The sequence below is a fragment of the Saimiri boliviensis genome, chromosome 14 (assembly GCF_048565385.1).
Source record: "Saimiri boliviensis isolate mSaiBol1 chromosome 14, mSaiBol1.pri, whole genome shotgun sequence".
NCBI classification, from domain to species: Eukaryota; Metazoa; Chordata; class Mammalia; order Primates; family Cebidae; genus Saimiri; species Saimiri boliviensis.
In genome coordinates this window covers 82,700,241-82,718,405 of record NC_133462.1, presented here as the reverse complement: position 1 = coordinate 82,718,405, position 18,165 = coordinate 82,700,241, and the positions used below count along the sequence as shown (strand labels likewise).

The following is an 18,165-nucleotide window of genomic DNA, read 5'->3' as shown; positions in this document are numbered from 1 at the left end:
TTCCTGAGTTTGGTGAACTCTTATTCACATTGTTCTACTTTTTTGTCTGTTTCTCTTTTGAATGCTGAATTTCCAATTTAAAGTTTCTTTATTTTATACTTGCAAATACTTAATATTCAAGGAAATTTATTTCATGTGGTGGATCAAGAACCAGGGGAGGAGAATTAGAGATACTCAGGGCAGGAGTGATTGAAGTTGTCTTGGCCTCAGATTAGATTAGGCTGATGATTTTGCCAAGACTCAGCATTGAATCCAATGCAGAGAACCTTTAGCTTTCAATAGGTTTTGCCCTAAAGGCTTTTGCACAGAGACTTAGGAGTCAGAGCTTGTGTTGTGCAGGGAGGTGTTTTGTTTTTTTGATAGAGCTTTGGTGTCTTTATTGGGGAGATAATTGAAATGATTCATAGACATTGAAGGAAATTTAACAACAAAGGCCCTTCCCAGAATATGAGTTTTGAGCTACATCAGGGGCCAAGAAATATCCCTCTATTTCTGAAAGGACTTTTTCTTTTCTCAGACAGGGTCTCACTTTGTCACTCAAGCTGGAGTGCAGTGGTGCGATCTCAGCTTACTGCAACTTCCATGTCCTGCACCCCAGAGATCCTCCCATCTCAGCCTCCTGAATAGCTGGGACCACAGGGGCACCACCACACCCACCTAATTTTTGTACTTTCTGTAGAGGCAGGTTTTCACCATGTTGCCCAGGCTGGTCTCAAACTCCTGAACTCAGGTGATCCACCTGCCTTGGCCTCCCAAAGTGCAGGGATTCCAGGTGTGAGACACCATGCTCGTTCAGGAAGGACCATTTTAGATTCAGTCTTTCCTGGGTCCCTAGTGCAAACTCAAACACCAAACAGGCCCCTCACCATATTCAACACAGACAACAGGCACGACAAGGATTTCCACAGAAAATGGGGAAATTTTACCCCATGTGCACTGGTTTCTGGCAGTCTGAGGATACAGAATTCACATTAAATAGGACAATCTCTATTCTCGGGTATTTGATAACACTTTCATGAATCTTAGTATTTTGGGGCAAAATATTGGGATCATTTTGGATGTGATAGGTAAGCTGAATCATGATTTGACAGGATCCCAGGGGGATTCTATGCTGGTTGATGGCAGGCCACAGCTGATACCTAAGCAGATCACTTTGCACTGTTAGGGAGAGCTGAGAGGACTACAACTCTGCTACAAATTATGCTGAATTATTTTAAAAGTTTTTAAAAGTCAATAAACATTTATATTTTACTGTTTGGATGGGATTCTGCTGTATGCCTAGGGAAATATGATAAGAGGCACAAAGCAAGATTTTTCTTTTCCTTTCAAGGATATTTATATCTAGAAGAGAAAGTAAGTCTTCACTATAGCGTAAGGCAGAAGAGATAGTGACATTGTGGCAGTGGGGAATGTCACCTAGTAGGAATGTTAATTCTTCTGGGGCGAATGAGGAAGCTTTCATTAAGGAGGAAACATGTAAAGCAGATATTTCAGGACGTGTAGGGTTTGGTTAGGCAGAAAGAGAGGGAAGGGGAGGAGGGATGCCACGTGGAATGAACCATGTTACCAAGACAGGAGAGGACAGGATATGTTAGAGAGATAGTAAACAGCTCTATGTGGTTGGAGGGCAGGAGACAGTGGTAGTTGTAGTGACAAATGAGTTGGAAAGGTCACCAACTGCCAAATTATGGAGGGCCTTGAGTCCAGGCTAGGGGATGAAGGTTTATTTAATAAAGTACAGGAAGCTACTCAAGATCTTTGTGTAAGATAGTGAAGCAATCCCAGCTTGACAGGGCGTAGAGAATGATCAGGAGACTCTGACTATGCCCCAGGTGGTGTATCCTGGGATATAAAGAAGGGTGGTGGTGGAGGAGAGGCGTCCAGAGATGCTTTGGGGTTATAACACAGCTGCCTTGGATGTGCGTGGCGTAGTGATTGCTAGTAAATGAGTGAGGAAGAGAAGTTACAGACGGTGTTAAGACTTTATGCTTGGGAAAACAAGATAATAGTGATGGCAACTCGCCTCAGTAGGTTAAGAAGGAGGAATAGGTTTCTGAGTGAGATAATTGTGTTTAGTTTTGGACACGTCAGGGTTGAGGGGTTGCTAGGATACATTGGGAGAAATGGAGGTAAGAGAGCGAAAAACTCAGATTTGAAGTTTGGCAGAGAAGATTTGAAAGTGATTTTCAAAGAGGTAAAAATTAAAGACACAAAACTGCAAGAAAATGAGGGTGAAGGTGGCCTTGGATGGAAAGGGATGAGCACTCCCGTGTGATAGGAGTAGACAAAAGAGAGAGCAGGAGAGAGGGAAAGAGGGAGAGTGGGGGAGATATTATAGAATGAGAACCAGGGAAATACAGCCGCAACCCTGGCTGAGGTGCTCTTGCTCAAGCTTGGCAGCCCTACCTTGATAATGATGCTGTGATGTTGTAAATAGTATCATTTATTGAGCAACTACTATGTCTAGGGATCGTGCTAAACTTCTATATGTACAACTTTGTTTTACTTTGACAACCTTGTAAGGCAGAGACGATTATTAGTCTTATATTACAGGTGAGAAAACCGAGACTCAGAGATGTCAAATGACTTGACCAAGGAGATGAAACTATGAATGGTAGAGCTGGGATTTGTATCCAGTGCTATCTGCTTGCAAATTTCATGTTAGTAACCATTGCACTGTTCTGCCATACCTCTGCACCTGAATCTGGAGAGATTCCTATTTTTAAGAATTTGAAAACAAAGATTACCAACTAAGGGAAAGAGACAAAGTTCTAGAAACACGTAGATGATAAAATGGACATCAGTATGTACTGAATTTATCCAGGTATGAGATCAAATGATGTATTTTTGGTGTTAAAAATTCATTCTAAATGAAAGGACTATGCACTGTTCTCTTTCTCAGGGTCTCACTCTGTTGCCAGGCTGGAGTGCAGTGGCACAATCATAGCTCACTGCAGCCTCGATCTCCTGGGCTCAAGCAATCCTCCCTCCTTGGCCTCCCAAAGTGTTGGGATCACAGGCATGAGCCATGTGCCTGGCCAAACCTCCATTTCCGATTGTTCAGGGAGTGAGGGTGGCATCATTTGTCAACCTAGGATTTAGAAATATGGGCAAGTGGGCATGACCCCTGGTCAACACTGCAGAGGGTGAGAGGTGAGTCACCGTGTCCATGGGGAGCTGAAGGGACTTTGTGTGGCTGTGTGAAAGCACTTTCTCTCAGATAAAAAGGAAATTAAATGCAATCAGAAAACTGAGATAAAATGTAGATAAAAGTTAACCCATAAAACCTGTGATGCAATAATGGCTTCAGGGGTGTTAAATCTAGGAGGACAGTTACATGCCCAAATGTACTTTGGGCTTTAAAGTGGTGCTAGTGATAAGATCTGAATTTTTTAAATGAAGATTTGGAGAAAAACACCAGGGTCACCCTAAGTGGTAACTACTTGCAATAGGGGAATGAAGGAAGTCGCTAGCTTGCACGTTGATGATTATATGTTTAGTTCTACATGGCATCATTTAAAAGAGGTAGTGATTATTATATGGTGATTAGTTTACAGGGCTCATTTATTTAAACAAATAGCAATAGTCTAACTGGTGGGAAATAGTAATCAAAACCAACACAGTAAATGTGGCAAACCCGCACGTATACTCACATGGCGTCCTTGAGGAAATTCAACATACGGAACAAGACCATGCAGCAAGCTGCCAACACTGACATGTCTTTGCAAAATCCTAAAAACTCCCAGCCTCCCCACAAGGAAGATGTTCCGAAGCAGATAGCAGAGGGAGAGCAGAGACACTGGAGGAATAGCTATATCTAGTTGGTATGATGGGGTTTACAGCTCCCATCAATGAAGGGGCCAAAAGAGAGTGGTCTGAGGACAAAATAAAATTAGTCCAAAAAATTATACTCTAATCCTTGATAGACAAGGGTAAATTTAAAAAGACTGCCACTGTAATGCACTGATAGTATTTATTTATTTACTGAGACAGAGTCTTGCTCTGTCACCCAGGCTGGAATGCAGTGGTGCGATCTTGGCTCACTGCACCTCCACCTCCCGGGTTCAAGAAATTCTCCTACCTTAGCCTCCCGAGTAGCTGAGACTACAGGTGCACTCCACCACATCCAGCTAATATTTTTTGTATTTTTTTTTTTTAGTAGAGACGGCACTTCACTATATTGGCCAGACTGGTCTCAAACTCCTGACCTTGTCATCCACCCACCTCAGCTTCCTAAACTGCTGGGATTACAGGCATGAGCCATGGTGTCGGGCCTTATTTATTTATTGAGACTGGTTTTCACCATGTTGCCCAGGTTGGTCCTGAACTCCTGAGCTCAAGTGATCCACTCACCTCCGCCTCCCAAAATGCTGGGATTACAGGCATGAGCTATTGCACCGGCCAGTTTTCTTTATTTTTTTTAGACACAGTCTCACTCTGTCGCCCGTACTGGAGTAAAGTAGTGTGATCTCAGCTCACTGCACCCTCCGCCTCCCAGGTTCAAGAAATTATCTTGCCTCAGCCTCCCCAGTAGCTGGGATTACAGGTGTGTGTCACCATGCCCAGCTAATTTTTGTCATTTTAGCAGAGATGGGATTTCACCATGTTGGCCAGGCTGATCTCGAACTCCTGGTTTCAAATGATCCACCTGCCTCGGCCGCGCAAAGTGCTGGGATTACAGGTGTGAGCCACCCCCGTGCCTGGCCAGGTTTTTCTGTTTTTAATCCCTATATTGCCCCACTCTTGATGTGTAGAGACTGACCTGGGAGTTCAAACTAAACCTCAGGGCCCAACCACTTCCCAGTCTGAGCAGCCACCTCCCAGCCTTGCTTCTCCGGCTCGCCACTGCAAAACTGCACATTGAGCATGGGAGAGCTGCAGGGAGGAGGAGTCCGGGTCCCTGAGTCACATCTCAGCCAGTGCCCCCCAGTGCAGCCTTCCATCCCCTTCCCCACCTCCATGGTGGGTATGAAGAGGGTCTTGGAAACAGCAGTTCTAGCCTCTGAGATCCCCCTGTGATTTGCATACCATAAATTCTGAACAAATTGAAAGGCTTACGTGGCCAGCTGGTCTTCTACTCCCAATAAGGAATAAACGCCGGGGATTCCTAGAATTTCCTTCTGGAGGTTTGTAATTTCCTCTCATGTTTTTCTTCTGGCAAGAGCCTCTCCTTAGCGTCTTTCCCGTGGGGATGGATGAGCAGGTGTAGAGCTAAGCAGGTGTGTGCACTTCGCTTCCCTCGGGCATGCCCTGACCTCACCTCTCTCCCAGAGGGCGTGCCTGAGAGCTCCTCCAGACCTTCTCAGAGGGATCACCTCCCGCCTTCATATCCTCACAGGCTACTGCTGCCCCTGCTATGGTCACAATGACTACTAGATTGTGTGTTTATAGGTATTTCTCAGTATTCAACAGGAAGCATGGACCTTTTTTGCAGTAGGAGGAAAAAAAGAAGCTTGAGCTAAAACTTATAACACATTAAGTTGTCTTTAAAATAAATCTCATTTCCTATAATTCTAGCAACTCCGAAGTTTTTGATAATGTGAAGGGAATTTACCTGAGCTGGTTTACCACCATTTTAACTTAAGAAAAGAAGATATTCTCAAGAATTTGGCAATGCTGTGTACACAAATATATAAATGAGACAATATTATTTTTAAAAAATGATTTTAAAATCTTTTAAGAGCAGTGAAGAGCTTTTAAGCTCTCTTTATATATATGTCATTGGTGCATTTTTCTTCTTTCTTCTCTTTCTTTCTTTTCTGGTTTTTTTTTTTTTTTCCCAAGTTTTGCTCTTGTTGCCCAGGCTGGAGTGCAGTGGTGCAGTCTCAGCTCACTGCAACCTCCACCTCCTGGGTTCAAGCGATTCTCCTGCCTCAGCCTTCCTAATAGCTGAGATTACAGGCACCGCCACCACGCTCAGCTAAGTCTTGTATTTTTAGTAGAGACAGGTTTCACCATGTTGGTCAGGCTGGTCTCGAACTCCTGACCTCAGGTGATCCACCTGCCTCAGCCTCCCAAAGTGCTGGGATTACAGGCGTGAGCCACCGTGCCTGGCCTTGATGCATTTCTTGTAAGTCATTCTTATCCATTCTTTAAAGCAGTTTGACCTGGGAGTCTTGCTAGGCCATAATAAGCCCAACTTCAAGACATCTACCAGAAAGTTAAAACACACAGGTAAACAAAACCTCAGGTAAACAAAACCTCAAACAAACAAACGTTCATCTTTTCTTTGAACCTCTCAGCTCTCTCCCATATACTGTTCAGAGCTCTTGAACTCAAGCAGCAGCAGTGTTCTGCTGTCTTCAACAAAAGAGAATTGATTGGAAGCCCCTTTGGGACTTGGCAAATCTAAAGGATCTGTTTGCAAAAGCACCGGAACCATGGACCTTTATGATGGGAAGGGCCCACAGCGCCCTCGGGAGCTGGCCAGTCAGTGTCACCTTCTCAGCGGCTCTTTGGGGTCTGCCATCTTGCTTCAGAGCAAGTCCAGTTCACACCCTCCTCGCCCCTCCTGTGCTGTGGGAGGATCCAAACTGAAGATTCTCTTCCCTTCAGCTTCCACAGCAAGAGCAAGGTGCTGTTTCAAACAGGGATAGGCACTGGGCAGTCAAGAACACAAACAACCCGACAAACGTCCTTTCTGCCTGTGAGATTTTCATAAAGAAGTTTTAAGTCACTTTGTGGAGGTTGGGCCTGGCGGCTCACACCTGTAATTTCAGAGCTTTGGGAGGCCAAGGCGGGAAGATCACCTGAGTGCAGGAGTTCGAGACCAGCCTGGGCAGCATAGCAAGACCCCATCTCCACAGAAAATAAAAAAAAAAATTAGCCAGGTGTGGTGGCCCATACCTGTGGTTCAAGCTACTTGGGAGGTTGAGGCAGGCAGATTGCCTGAGCCCGGGAGGTTGAGGCTGAAGTGAGCCGAGAGAGTGTCGCTGCACTCCAACCTGGGTGACGGTGAGACCCTATCTCTGAAAAAAAAAAAAAACAAAAACAAAAAAAACCATCTGTGGGGCAACCATTTATTTATTAAACTGCTTTATTGATGTATAATTCACACATCATAAAATTCACTTACCTAGTTATACAGTTTATTGAGTTTTAGCATATTCACAGAATGGTGCAACCACCACCACATTCTAATTTTAGGACAAACCATTTGTTTTCAAATTTGAAGATCAAGAATTCCATGTTATGCAACCTCGGCTAGATTTAGAAACACATCTGTTCTATGAGGTGGCAAGTCTCTGGCCATGAATTCCTCTTGCCTAATTCCCTTTATCCTTGAAGGCCCAGGAAAGGGAGGAGCTCAGGGTCTGTAAGGCAGGTGTGGGTCCTTAAAGACAGCTCTGACTTGGTGTGTCACGGCGGCCAGCAGGTCACTTCATGCCCTCTGGCTCCAAACGATCACAGTCTGAAAGTAAGGAGAGAGCAAAGACTTGCCAGAGCGTTTTGCCTCTTTCATCAGCAGCAGAGAGAGGCCCTGGTCTCCTTTCTAGTACCCTCCGTCTGGACTTGACTTTTCCTCCTTAAAGGAGCCGAAAGAGAAACATTGTTTAATTGCTACCCTACCACCATGGCACGTGCATACCTTTGTAACAAACCTGCACCATCTGCACATGTACCCCAGAACTTAAGTCAAAAAAAAAAAAAAAAAAAAAAAAAAAAATTTCTACCCAGACCCGCCTCTGGAGGGCAGGCAGTTCCCCGGCTGAGCAGGGATGGAGCCGGGTGCAGAGCCGCCCCGCTGGGCCATGGGCAGGCACTCTGGTCTGGGTTTCTCTGCTTTTGGGTCCCTTATAGGTTTGTCCCAGTGCTGGAAACCTTCTGGCGCGGTGGGGGGCGGAGCTGTTGTGGTTGTGGCTATATTCTTTCTGGAAAGAAATCTCTCGACCCACCCCTCCCCCCACCCCAACCCAGGTTTAGAATGTGTCGAAAGGACCACAGAGTTCTAACCATTTTATTTCATACACGTTACCCTTCATAGTCTCTTAAAATTTTTTGATAAAATGCAAGTGCCATGAAATTTACCATTTACAATATATATATATTTTTTCTTGAGACAGCGTCTTCCTCTCTCACCACGCTGGAGTGCAGGGGAGCGATCTCGGCTCCATGCAACCTCCGCCTCTCGGGTTCAAGCGATTCTCCTGCCTCAGCCTCCCGAGTAGCTGGGACCACAGGCGCACGCCACCACGTCCAGCGAATTGTTGTATTTTTAGTAGAGACGGGGTTTCACCATGTTGGCCAGGATGGTCTCGCTGGATCTGATGACCTCGCGATTCGTCCACCTCGGCCTCCCAAAGTGTGGGGATTACAGGCGTGAGCCACCGCACCCTGCCCCATTTAAACTATTTTTAAGTGTACAGTTCTGTGGCATTAAGTGCGTTCACATTGTTCAACAATCGCCACCCTCCATCTCCAGATATTTTTCATCTTTGTAAACTGAAACTGTATGCTCACTAAACAATAACTCTCCATTTCCCCTCCTCCCAGTCACTGGGAACCAGTATTCTATTTTCTGTCTCTGTGAGTTTGACTACTCCAGTAACTTCATGTAAGTGGAATCAGATAGTATTTGTCTTTTTGTGACTGGCCTATTTCATCCAGCGTAATGTCTTCAAGGTTCAACATACTGAAGCATGTGTCAGAATATCCTCCCCCTTCCCCTCCTGTCCCTCTCCCTCTTCCCTCCCCCTCCCCCTCCACTCCTCCTCTTCCTCCTCCTCCTCCTCCTCCTCCTCTTCTTCTTCTCCTTATTCCTCTTCCTCCTCTTATTCTGCTTCTGCTTCTTTAAGACAGGGTCTTGGTTTGTTGCCCAGGCTGGAGTGCAGTGGTGTGATCATAGCTCATTGCAACCGTGAATGCTTGGGATCAAAGAATCCTCTTGCCTCAGCCTCCCAAGTAAACAGGCATGCACCACCATGCCCAGCTAATTTTTGAATTTGCATTTTTGAAGAGACAGGGTGTCACTATGCCCATGCTGGTCTTGAACTCTTGGCTTCAAGGGACCCTCCTGCCTTCACCTCCCAAAGTGCTGGGATTACGGATGTGAGCCACTACACCTGGCCCAGATTTGCTTTCTTTTTAAAGTAGAATGATGTTGCACTGTGTGGCTATGCCACATTTTCTTTATCCATTCATCTGCCAGTGGGCACATGGGTCGCTTCCACCTTTTGGCTGCTGTGACTAATGTTCCCACGAATGTGGGTGTGCACATATCCCTTTGAGTCCATGGTCTCAGTTCTTCTGGGTTTTCATGGTCCTTTTTGCCCAACGGAGAATAAGATAAATCTACCCTAAGGCAAGGCTTTCCCACTTTTTCATGTTCTGGCTTACAAAGGAAACAGCTGCTTGTCTTCCTGGGATTTGGAGCCTCAAAGGGTGATGGAGGCGACTGGGCCAGCATCCTGCTGCTCAGCTGTCCCCTCCTAGACAGGCTTGGACACACTGGGTAGGGAGCTCTCTGCTGTGGGTAATGAGGTTCTTCAAGTTTAGAGCCCATGCGTCAAGTGATAGGTGTAGTGCCTGGAGAGCAGACGCTCTAGGTAAGGGTGATGGGATGAGGTGTACTAAAAAGGCTCTCGTTTCCTGTTGGCTCACACCGCTTCCTAGAGTACCTGGCCCTCTGTAGCCCTAGAATGAGACCCACTGGATCTCACAGCCCCTGGCATAGCACTGCTCGGAATAGCTACATTATGTTACTGAAGTGGATAAATCAAATGATCCAAAAAGCCAGCATTAGCTTAGGATCCCCAGGCAGGCAGACGGCTATGGAGGCTGAGCTGGAAGACTGGGTGGATTTATGGACAGGGGCTCCCAGCTCTGGGCGGCTCCTAGGGACCAGTGTAAACTGAGCTGGGGAACTTCTTCAGAAGGGAAAGGGAGAAGGAAGTCACGTGCAGGGCTGAGCGGAGGGCAGGTGCCTGGAGGGAGAGGGCGGGGAACAGGGCGGAGGGAGGGGAGAGGTTGCCCCGGGACTCAGAGCTTCTGTGAGGCTTTGGGGATCCTTCTGCATCTCACTTTTGCAGAAGTCAGTCCTATTGATATTACAGTCTCCTTCCCTTGAGACAGATGGGTTGGCTTACCTATGTGGACGGTTCTTGGGGGCAAGTGCAGTTGAGAAAAAGCCAGAAGGTGGGGAGGGCTGCTTCAGGACGGTCGCAGTGGGAGAGTAACAGGGCGGCCAAGACAGCACTGAATGCTTCTTTTTCAAATATTTTATTAATCTGTTTGGCCAAACAGGTAATGGAAACTGAGAATAATAATTTGCTAAAAAGTTCAGGTCATGAATGCCCCTTTCCCCCAGGAAACAGAAAACTCCATGGTTACAGAATGCACCATTGGGTTATGACAACATTTCAAAATAATGTTTCCATTTCATATGTAACAATGTAAACTTCAAAAATAGTAAACTCTAACCCCTGACCCTCTTTACGGATCTATCACAGATAGAATTTTCTGGCAGACCTAAATTGTGTAAGTAAACAGCCTGGTGCTTAAAAGTTTCATAAAAAGGTTTACAGATTTCAGTAGATAATTTTTCAGTCTTGGTCAGGAAGTAAAAGCAACCAGCAAGCCCCTCCTGCACAATGTACCTTATATGGGTATTGTACACCACGGGCCACACCCTGTACACTGGCCATCAGCTCTGTCATCTTTGTACACAGACACACACACACACACACACACATATATAGTTTTATTTGTTTCTAAAGATTTTTACATCTAAATTATAAGACGGCGCCAGTGACGTATCACGTCACCTCGCTTCACATAGGTAAAGACGAAAATTCTGTAGAAGGCACTGTGATTTCTCTTGCATGATCTTACACAGACTCGTGAGAGCAGGCCAGCGGGGGCTGGACTTATCTTGTCCTTACTGGTACCTGGCACAGACCTGTCCTCTGACATCTTTTGATATTCATCATCCATTTCTGCCTCACCTCTTCACATCCCAGACATCCTTCCATCCATCATCATCCATCCATCCATGCATCCATCCATGCATCCATCCATCCATCCATCCATCCAAATAAATTGACAGTTATCTTTTGGTTCATTGAAATTCCTTAAAATTAAGAGTACAGCTCTGGTATAAAACAAAATATGAGCTACCATAGCTGAAAAATAATCACAGTGTACAATGCCATGTTCGGTTGCTAAGATTCAAAACACTTGTCCTGGCTTGTCGAGAACGTCAGCCATCCAAAACGGTCTACGCAGGGATCTTTTAAACCCACTTTACATTCATTGGAAAAGCACTGAGAGGTTCTTCTTTTCTCTCTTGTATTGAATCGGTACCCTTAAGTGGAAGGTCTGATGTGGAAAAGTGCAAGCAAATTGGACATGCCAATAAATACCGTAGAACTTACCGCAGATGACCAAAACTGTACAGGTATGTACACCTTACCCAACCGAGGTTCCTCCCGGCAGGAATAGACCTCCCAGTCATTACCACCGAGTTCTAGAGGAGTGGTGTTAGTGGGCAAAGGAAGGGCGGGCTCTTCTGTTCTTGCTCTGAGGTCCTGAGCTCAGGTCGGCACCGCCCTCTGCAGGCTCCTCCTTCTTCCTCACTTTGAGGCGGGTGAGCAGCTTGATCAACCAGACATCCCACTCCTCTGGCAGGAGCAGGAGGAGGAAACCCAGGCCGATGATGATGATGGCGATGACCCGGACCCCATTGAAGACTATCTGACTAGTGTAGTGATCAACCACTGTGGGAGACAGAGCATGGGGGTTACTCAGCTGCAGGGCTCGGTGCACGGCCCTGGAGAGTGGGCAAGGCCTGGGGGCATCCCCCGCTGCCTGGCAGTGTTGTGGTCTTCCCTGGACCACAGGATCTTCCTCAGTATGATTTTGTTCCAGGTGGGCTGGGGTTACCTCTAGCAAATCACCCTTAACTTTATAAAACCTCTCTGTATGAGGCCTTGCACTTATATGTCACCTCCCGAAATTGACTTGGTAGTTTAACCACTGATTTATGTGATTAAAAAAAGTGAATGAAGGGCAATTGAGGAGATCATAGATAGGTAGATCACACACACACACACACACACACACACACACACACACTTGACCCTTGAACGACATGGGTTTGAACTGTACGGATCCACTCATATGTGGATTTTCTTCTGGCCCTGCCACACCGAGACAGCAAGACTGATCTTTCCTCTTCCATTTCCTCCTCAGCCTAGTCAATGTCAAGAAGACAGTGAGGACGAAGACCTTTACGACGGCCCACTTCCACTCAAAGAGGAGCAAATATATTTTCTCTTTCTTTTTTTTTTTTTTTTTTTTTTTTTTTTTTTTTTTTTTTTGTATTTTTAGTAGAGACGGGGTTTCACCTTGTTGACCAGGATGGTCTCGATCTCTCGACCTCGTGATCCACCCGCCTCGGCCTCCCAAAGTGCTGGGATTACAGGCTTGAGCCACCGCGCCCGGCCTATATTTTCTCTTTCTTATGATTCTCTTGATACCATTTTATTTTCTTGAGCTTTATTGTAAGAGTACCGTATATAATACAAATAACGCACACAATATATGTGCATCAGCTGTTTTTTATCAGCAAGGCTTCTGGTCAACAGTACCCCATTAGTAGTTAAGTTTTTGGGGAACTAAAAGTTATCTGTGGATTTTCAACTATTCAGGGGTTGGGGCCCCCAATCTCTACCTTGTTCAAGGGTCAACTGTATTTATTATTTATTTTTGAGGCAGGGTCTCACTGTGTCATTCAAGCTGGAGTGCAGTGGTGTGATCACGGCTCTGCACTGCAACTTTCACCTCCCGGGCTCAAGTGATCCTCCCATCCAGCCTCCTCCTGAGTAGCCGGGACTACAAGCCAGTGCCATCACACCTGGCTAATTTTTTTTTTTTTTTTTTTTTTTTTTTTTTTTTGTAGAGACAGGGTTTTGTCATGTTGCTCAGGCTGGTCTAGAACTCCTGGGCTCAAGCGATCCTCCCGCCATGGCCTCTCAAAATGCTGGGATTACAGGCATGAGCCCCCGTGCCCGGCCTGTATTTTAATTTTTAATATTGGTAAAACATTCTGTTAATTTAGCAGATAAGGACAGCCAACCAGCCAGTCCCATGAGCAGATGTGAGGGAGAATCGAACAGCCGGGCAATGACTCTGCTCTGACCAGTGAACTACACAGCAGGCTCCTCGGCTTCTCCCCTCCAATCAAGAGTGGCCTGGGATTCTTTCCTTCAACTCATCGTTAAACCTTTTACGTTGCAGGTAAGTAATGAACAATGATTCTAATTAATCTCTCAAACACCTGGCTATGTTCTACGCTCAAAGTAAGTTTCTATATAAGACAACTGGAACATGCCTTCTGGAGACAGGAACACGGCGTGACTACAAACTAAAGATGCAAAGAAGGTAGGGGGAGTGTGGTGACAAGCGACTTTTCAGAAGCCTGCAGTGTCTGGACCATTTTCCTTTTTTACCAGCTGTCCAGGAGCTCAGGTGCTTTCTGCATTTTGAACTGCTGTCTCATCAGTTATTGCATCTGGTTGTCATATCAACCGAAGTAGCAAGGGCAGGTATGACGTTTCATTTGCAGGGGAGACAAGCTGAGGCTCAGAGAGCGGATGAGTTGGGACCAGAGACCTCCAGGCGGGCTGCGGTGGTGCTGGGCCCGAGACCCGTCTCCTGATGCCTCCCCCAAGCCTGGTACACTGCTACTGCTGTGGGGCAGTCCTATCAGAGGAGTCCGGGCCATGGTGGGGCACAGAGGTCCAGGGCCTATGGAATGGGAGCGGTGGGAAACCAAGTCATGGGGAAAGGTTTGGGAAGTTGGGGTGCCGGCAGGCATATTCACCACCACACGGAACAGGATAAGGCAGGATAAGGGTTTGTCATTCCCTTGGGGTGGGGGTGATCTTTTAATGGCCTGGAAGCGGCAGGATTTGGGAGATGGCTTTGGAGGAAGCTGTGCCAGGCACAAAGGAGTGAGTGTTCTGGAGAGGACAGATTCACAGCCCTTTTCTGGCTAAGAGGATGCCTAGGGAGGTCAGGTGTGAGGCCAGGAGGTTCTAGGAAGAAAATCCAAAATTTCTATCTGAGTGAGCCAGGTAAAGGAAGGCAGCAAGGGGCAGGTGAAGACAAGCATCTGAAAGAGCTGTCAACTGTGTGCCTTGGCAACGAGTCCCCAGGGGAAAACAAAGGACAGTCCCCAGTTCCTGGGGAATGGGCGTTCTCTCCCTGTCTCCCCGGAGGTAGGGGAAAATCACCCTCACGCTTCTTCAACCTGTTGGCATGTTTCTATATTGTGCCTTGAGCAAATTTTCTCCCCCAGAAAGTTACCTGCAAAAGTTAATGTTTTTTTTTTTTTCCTGCCATGTAATTTCCTACATTTCTTAATAATACTGATGACATTCATCTCTGCTCCCCATAGCTGTCAGAATTGAGATGCCTTGAGACTTTCTGTATCTTGAGGTGGCATGCGAAAACCAGCCCATTACGGAGAAAATATTGCATATATAATTAATATCAACATTTCACCTAAATGCTTTTTTTTTTGCAGATGATTAAACACGCATTCTATAGGAGGCACAACAAGAATATATGTGAGTATGTGTGAGTGCATGTATGCATGTGTGTGTATGCATGAGTGTGTGTATATATGCATGAGTGTGTGTGTATGTATGCATGAGTGTGTGTATGTATGCATGAGTGTGTATGTATGCATGAGTGTGTGTATATGTACGCATGAGTGTATGTGTGTGTGTACATATGCATGTTTGTATGTGTGTATGTGTGTATGTATACATGAGTGTGTGTGTATGCATGAGTGTGTATGTATGCATGAGTGTGTGTATGTATGCATGAGTGTGTGTGTATGCATGAGTGTGTGTGTATGTATGGATGAGTGTATGTATGCATGAGTGTATGTATGCATGAGTGTGTGTGTGTATGTATGCATGAGTGTATGTGTGTATGTATACATGAGTGTGTATGTATGCATGAGTGTATGTGTGTATATATACATGAGTGTGTGTATGTAGGCATGAGTGTGCGTGTGTATGTATGCATGAGTGTATGTGTGTATGTGTGTATGTATACATGAGTGTGTGTGTATGTATGCATGAGTGTGTGTATGTATGCATCAGTGTGTATGTATGCGTGAATGTGTGTATGTATGCATGAGTATGTGTATGTATGCATGTGTATATGCATGAGTGTGTGTGTATGTATGCATGAGTGTGTGTATGTATGCATGAGTGTGTGTATGTGTGAGTGTGTATGTATGCATGAGTGTGTGCATGTATGCATGAGTGTGTGTATGCATGAGTGTGTGTATATATGCATGAGTGTGTGTATGTATGCATGAGTGTGTGTATGTATGCATGAGTGTATGTGTGTATGTATACATGAGTGTGTATGTATGCATGAGTGTATGTGTGTGTATGTATGCATGAGTGTATGTGTGTATGTATACATGAGTGTGTGTATGTATGCATGAGTGTGTGTATGCATGAGTGTGTATGTATGTATGAGTGTGTGCATGTATGCATGTGTGTGTATGCATGAGTGTGTGTATATATGCATGAGTGTGTGTGTATGTATGCATGAGTGTGTGTATGTATGCATGAGTGTGTATGTATGCATGAGTGTGTGTGTATGCATGAATGTATGTATGAGTTTATGTGTGCGTGTATGCATGAGTGTATGTATAAGTGTGTGTGTATGCATGAGTGTGTGTGTATGTATGCATGAATGTGTGTATGTGAGTGTGTATGTATGCATGAGTGTGTGTATATGTATGTGTGTATTATGCATGAGTGTGTATATGTGTGTGAGCATGTGTGTATGCATGAGTGTGTGTTTGTGTATGAGTAGGTGACTTTATGTGCAGTATAAAAAGCCAAATAGGTTTACCTGCGTTCACAGGTACACTGAGGACGATTCCAAGAGACATCAGAGTGGGATAGGTAACAGCGATTCCAAAATTTAATACAATATTGAATGCTGAAATAAAGAATGTAAACAACAGATGTTATTCACGACTGCTCTGTACTTTACCTCCCTGCTGGCCTGTCTGACCCGGGTTTTCCTAATGAGGCTGGAGTCATAGGAGTTACAATGACCCTTTGCTCCGATTCAGTGAGCTCAAGAGTTCCTCTGGGGGCTCCAGGACTTGGGATCAGGAGCAGACACTCCGAGTACTCAGCCCCTCTGTTCCCTGAGCTTTGAAGAAGGGAAATAAGTTTGGAAATGGTAACCACTGAAAGGTGACTTGGACTATCTTACCAGCTTTGCTTTTCTCTGCTGCTGACAATGCTTCTGGGATAACTGCATGAACAAGAGCACTGGGGTATTTTTTTTTTTTTGGCAGGCTCTGTACTATTGCCCAGGCTGGAGTACAGTGCACAGTGGTGCAATCATAGCTCACTGCAGCCTCAGTCCTTCTGCTCAAGTGATCCTCCCACCTCAGCCTCCTGAGTAGCTGGGACTACAGGTGCACACTGCTGCACCTGGCTAATTTTTAAATGTTTATTGGAGCTGAGGTCTCACTGTGTTTCCCAGGCTGGTCTAGAATTCCTGGGCTCAAGCGATCCTCCTGCCTCGGCCACCAAAGTGCTGGGACTACAGCCATGAGCCACTGTGCCTGGCTGGAATATGTGTTTTTGGATGGAAACTAGATAAGTCACCTCCTTGGTTGCATTTCTGCTTAGTTCTAGACTTACATCAAGTAATGGAGACAGTGATGACATTGATAATAGTGATAATTGATAGTATTTATTGAACAGTGACACTTAGCAGGCAGTGATTGGGAGCTCTGCAGGTATTAATTTACCAACTCTTTGCTGTGCTTAGCAGGTAACATGCAACACACTGGGCTCTTCATTCACTGTTCAGAGCAGCCGTGACCACTCTGACTACTACATTGACTCTGGTTCTGGAATTCAAATCCAATGTCATCATTTCAAAGACTACTTTGTGAAACAGAAAGATCTTGAAAACCAGTGAGAACTAAAGAATAGCCATGAGCACTGTGTTCCTACTTCAGGGAACATGTTTGCTAAGGGTTCTGTGTTGGTGATTGCTTTCTGGGGATTCAGGACAGGGCGATCACCACTTACTCAATAAGAGAACTGAAAATCCACAAAGGTTTCCCCATGGAATGTCATCGAAAGAGCTCCAGTATTCCACTTTGGTAAAGTAGAGGATGATAGGAATGCAGGTGATGAAGACGATGTTAAACACACCCAAGATGGACAAAAATAAGGCGGCTTCTCCAAACTTAGCACTGCCCAGGAGGAGCTTGAACAGAACCTGCAGGAGACAGTAGAGGAGCATGAGGTGAAGACGCACCTCGGACCCCAGCGTGATGGAAGAAAGCAGAGTTCACTCCACAACGCTGGGGTTGCACTGCCGGATGGAAACCAGATTACAGTGAATTCCATGGGATTTGACCTGCATTCAGCTGCACACATATTCAAATCTCAGTGACACAGCAGCAGAGAGCTGCCCTTTCGGCTATCCAGAAAGGATCGTTAGGAGTCACGGGTTTTCACTCTAGGTTTGATTTGTCTGTGTTGTGTTCCTGACACCGCATCATTCAAAAACATCTGCTAGGATTACACATCCTCTCAGAGACCCCTAAGAGGGATCCTCAGCTCTGTGTAAGCAGTTCAAACACCATTGCTCCCATGAAAGAGTGCTCTGGCTGCCAAGGTATTTTCTGTAAATCAAGGGTGGAGGGATTTTGCTCATCTCTGCTCCATCCCACCATGTACATTCCAGGAACGGCATGGGTTTTAGTGGAATGCACCAAACTTTTTTTTTTTTTTTTTTTGTACCTGTTCTTGTTTGCACATCATTTCAGGCGACTGGAAGGCTGAGAGGAGAGGGCGAATGTGATGGGAGCGGCCCAGAGCTAACTGGGAGATGCAGAAGGCCCAGGCAGCTCCTGTGCTGAGCGAACTGCGGTCTAATTTGACTCTCTGCATTGTGGTTCCTCTTACTTTTCCTGCTTTCTCCTTGTTCAGCCATTTCCCAACTCATTCACGTATTTCCTGGCAAATGTGAAGGAAGTATGGAAGGGGAAATAAATGGCTTTCAGCCTCTCATCTAGGGGTCCCCGTGGACAAGTTGCAGGTGGTAGAGGAGTGGGAGAGGGGAATCTGAATCAGAGTACTGTGTTCATTGTGGATCGTG

At 45.6% G+C, this 18,165-nt stretch overlaps 1 protein-coding gene across 2 annotated transcripts in view; it reads right to left on the bottom strand.

Annotated features, from left to right (window-relative positions):
• Positions 1-8,738: 8,738 nt before the first annotated feature.
• SLC35F3 (solute carrier family 35 member F3) overlaps positions 8,739-18,165 on the bottom strand; it is a 351,622-nt gene continuing 342,195 nt past the window's right edge. For both annotated transcript variants that reach the window (XM_039464320.2, XM_010351535.3), the window contains 3 exons: positions 17,088-17,280; positions 15,883-15,972; positions 8,739-11,714 (listed from right to left, as the gene is read on the bottom strand). In XM_039464320.2, the coding sequence (XP_039320254.1) occupies positions 11,479-11,714; positions 15,883-15,972; positions 17,088-17,280 (519 nt within the window). In that variant the 3' untranslated portion in view covers positions 8,739-11,478. The remainder of the gene's footprint in view (positions 11,715-15,882; positions 15,973-17,087; positions 17,281-18,165) is intronic.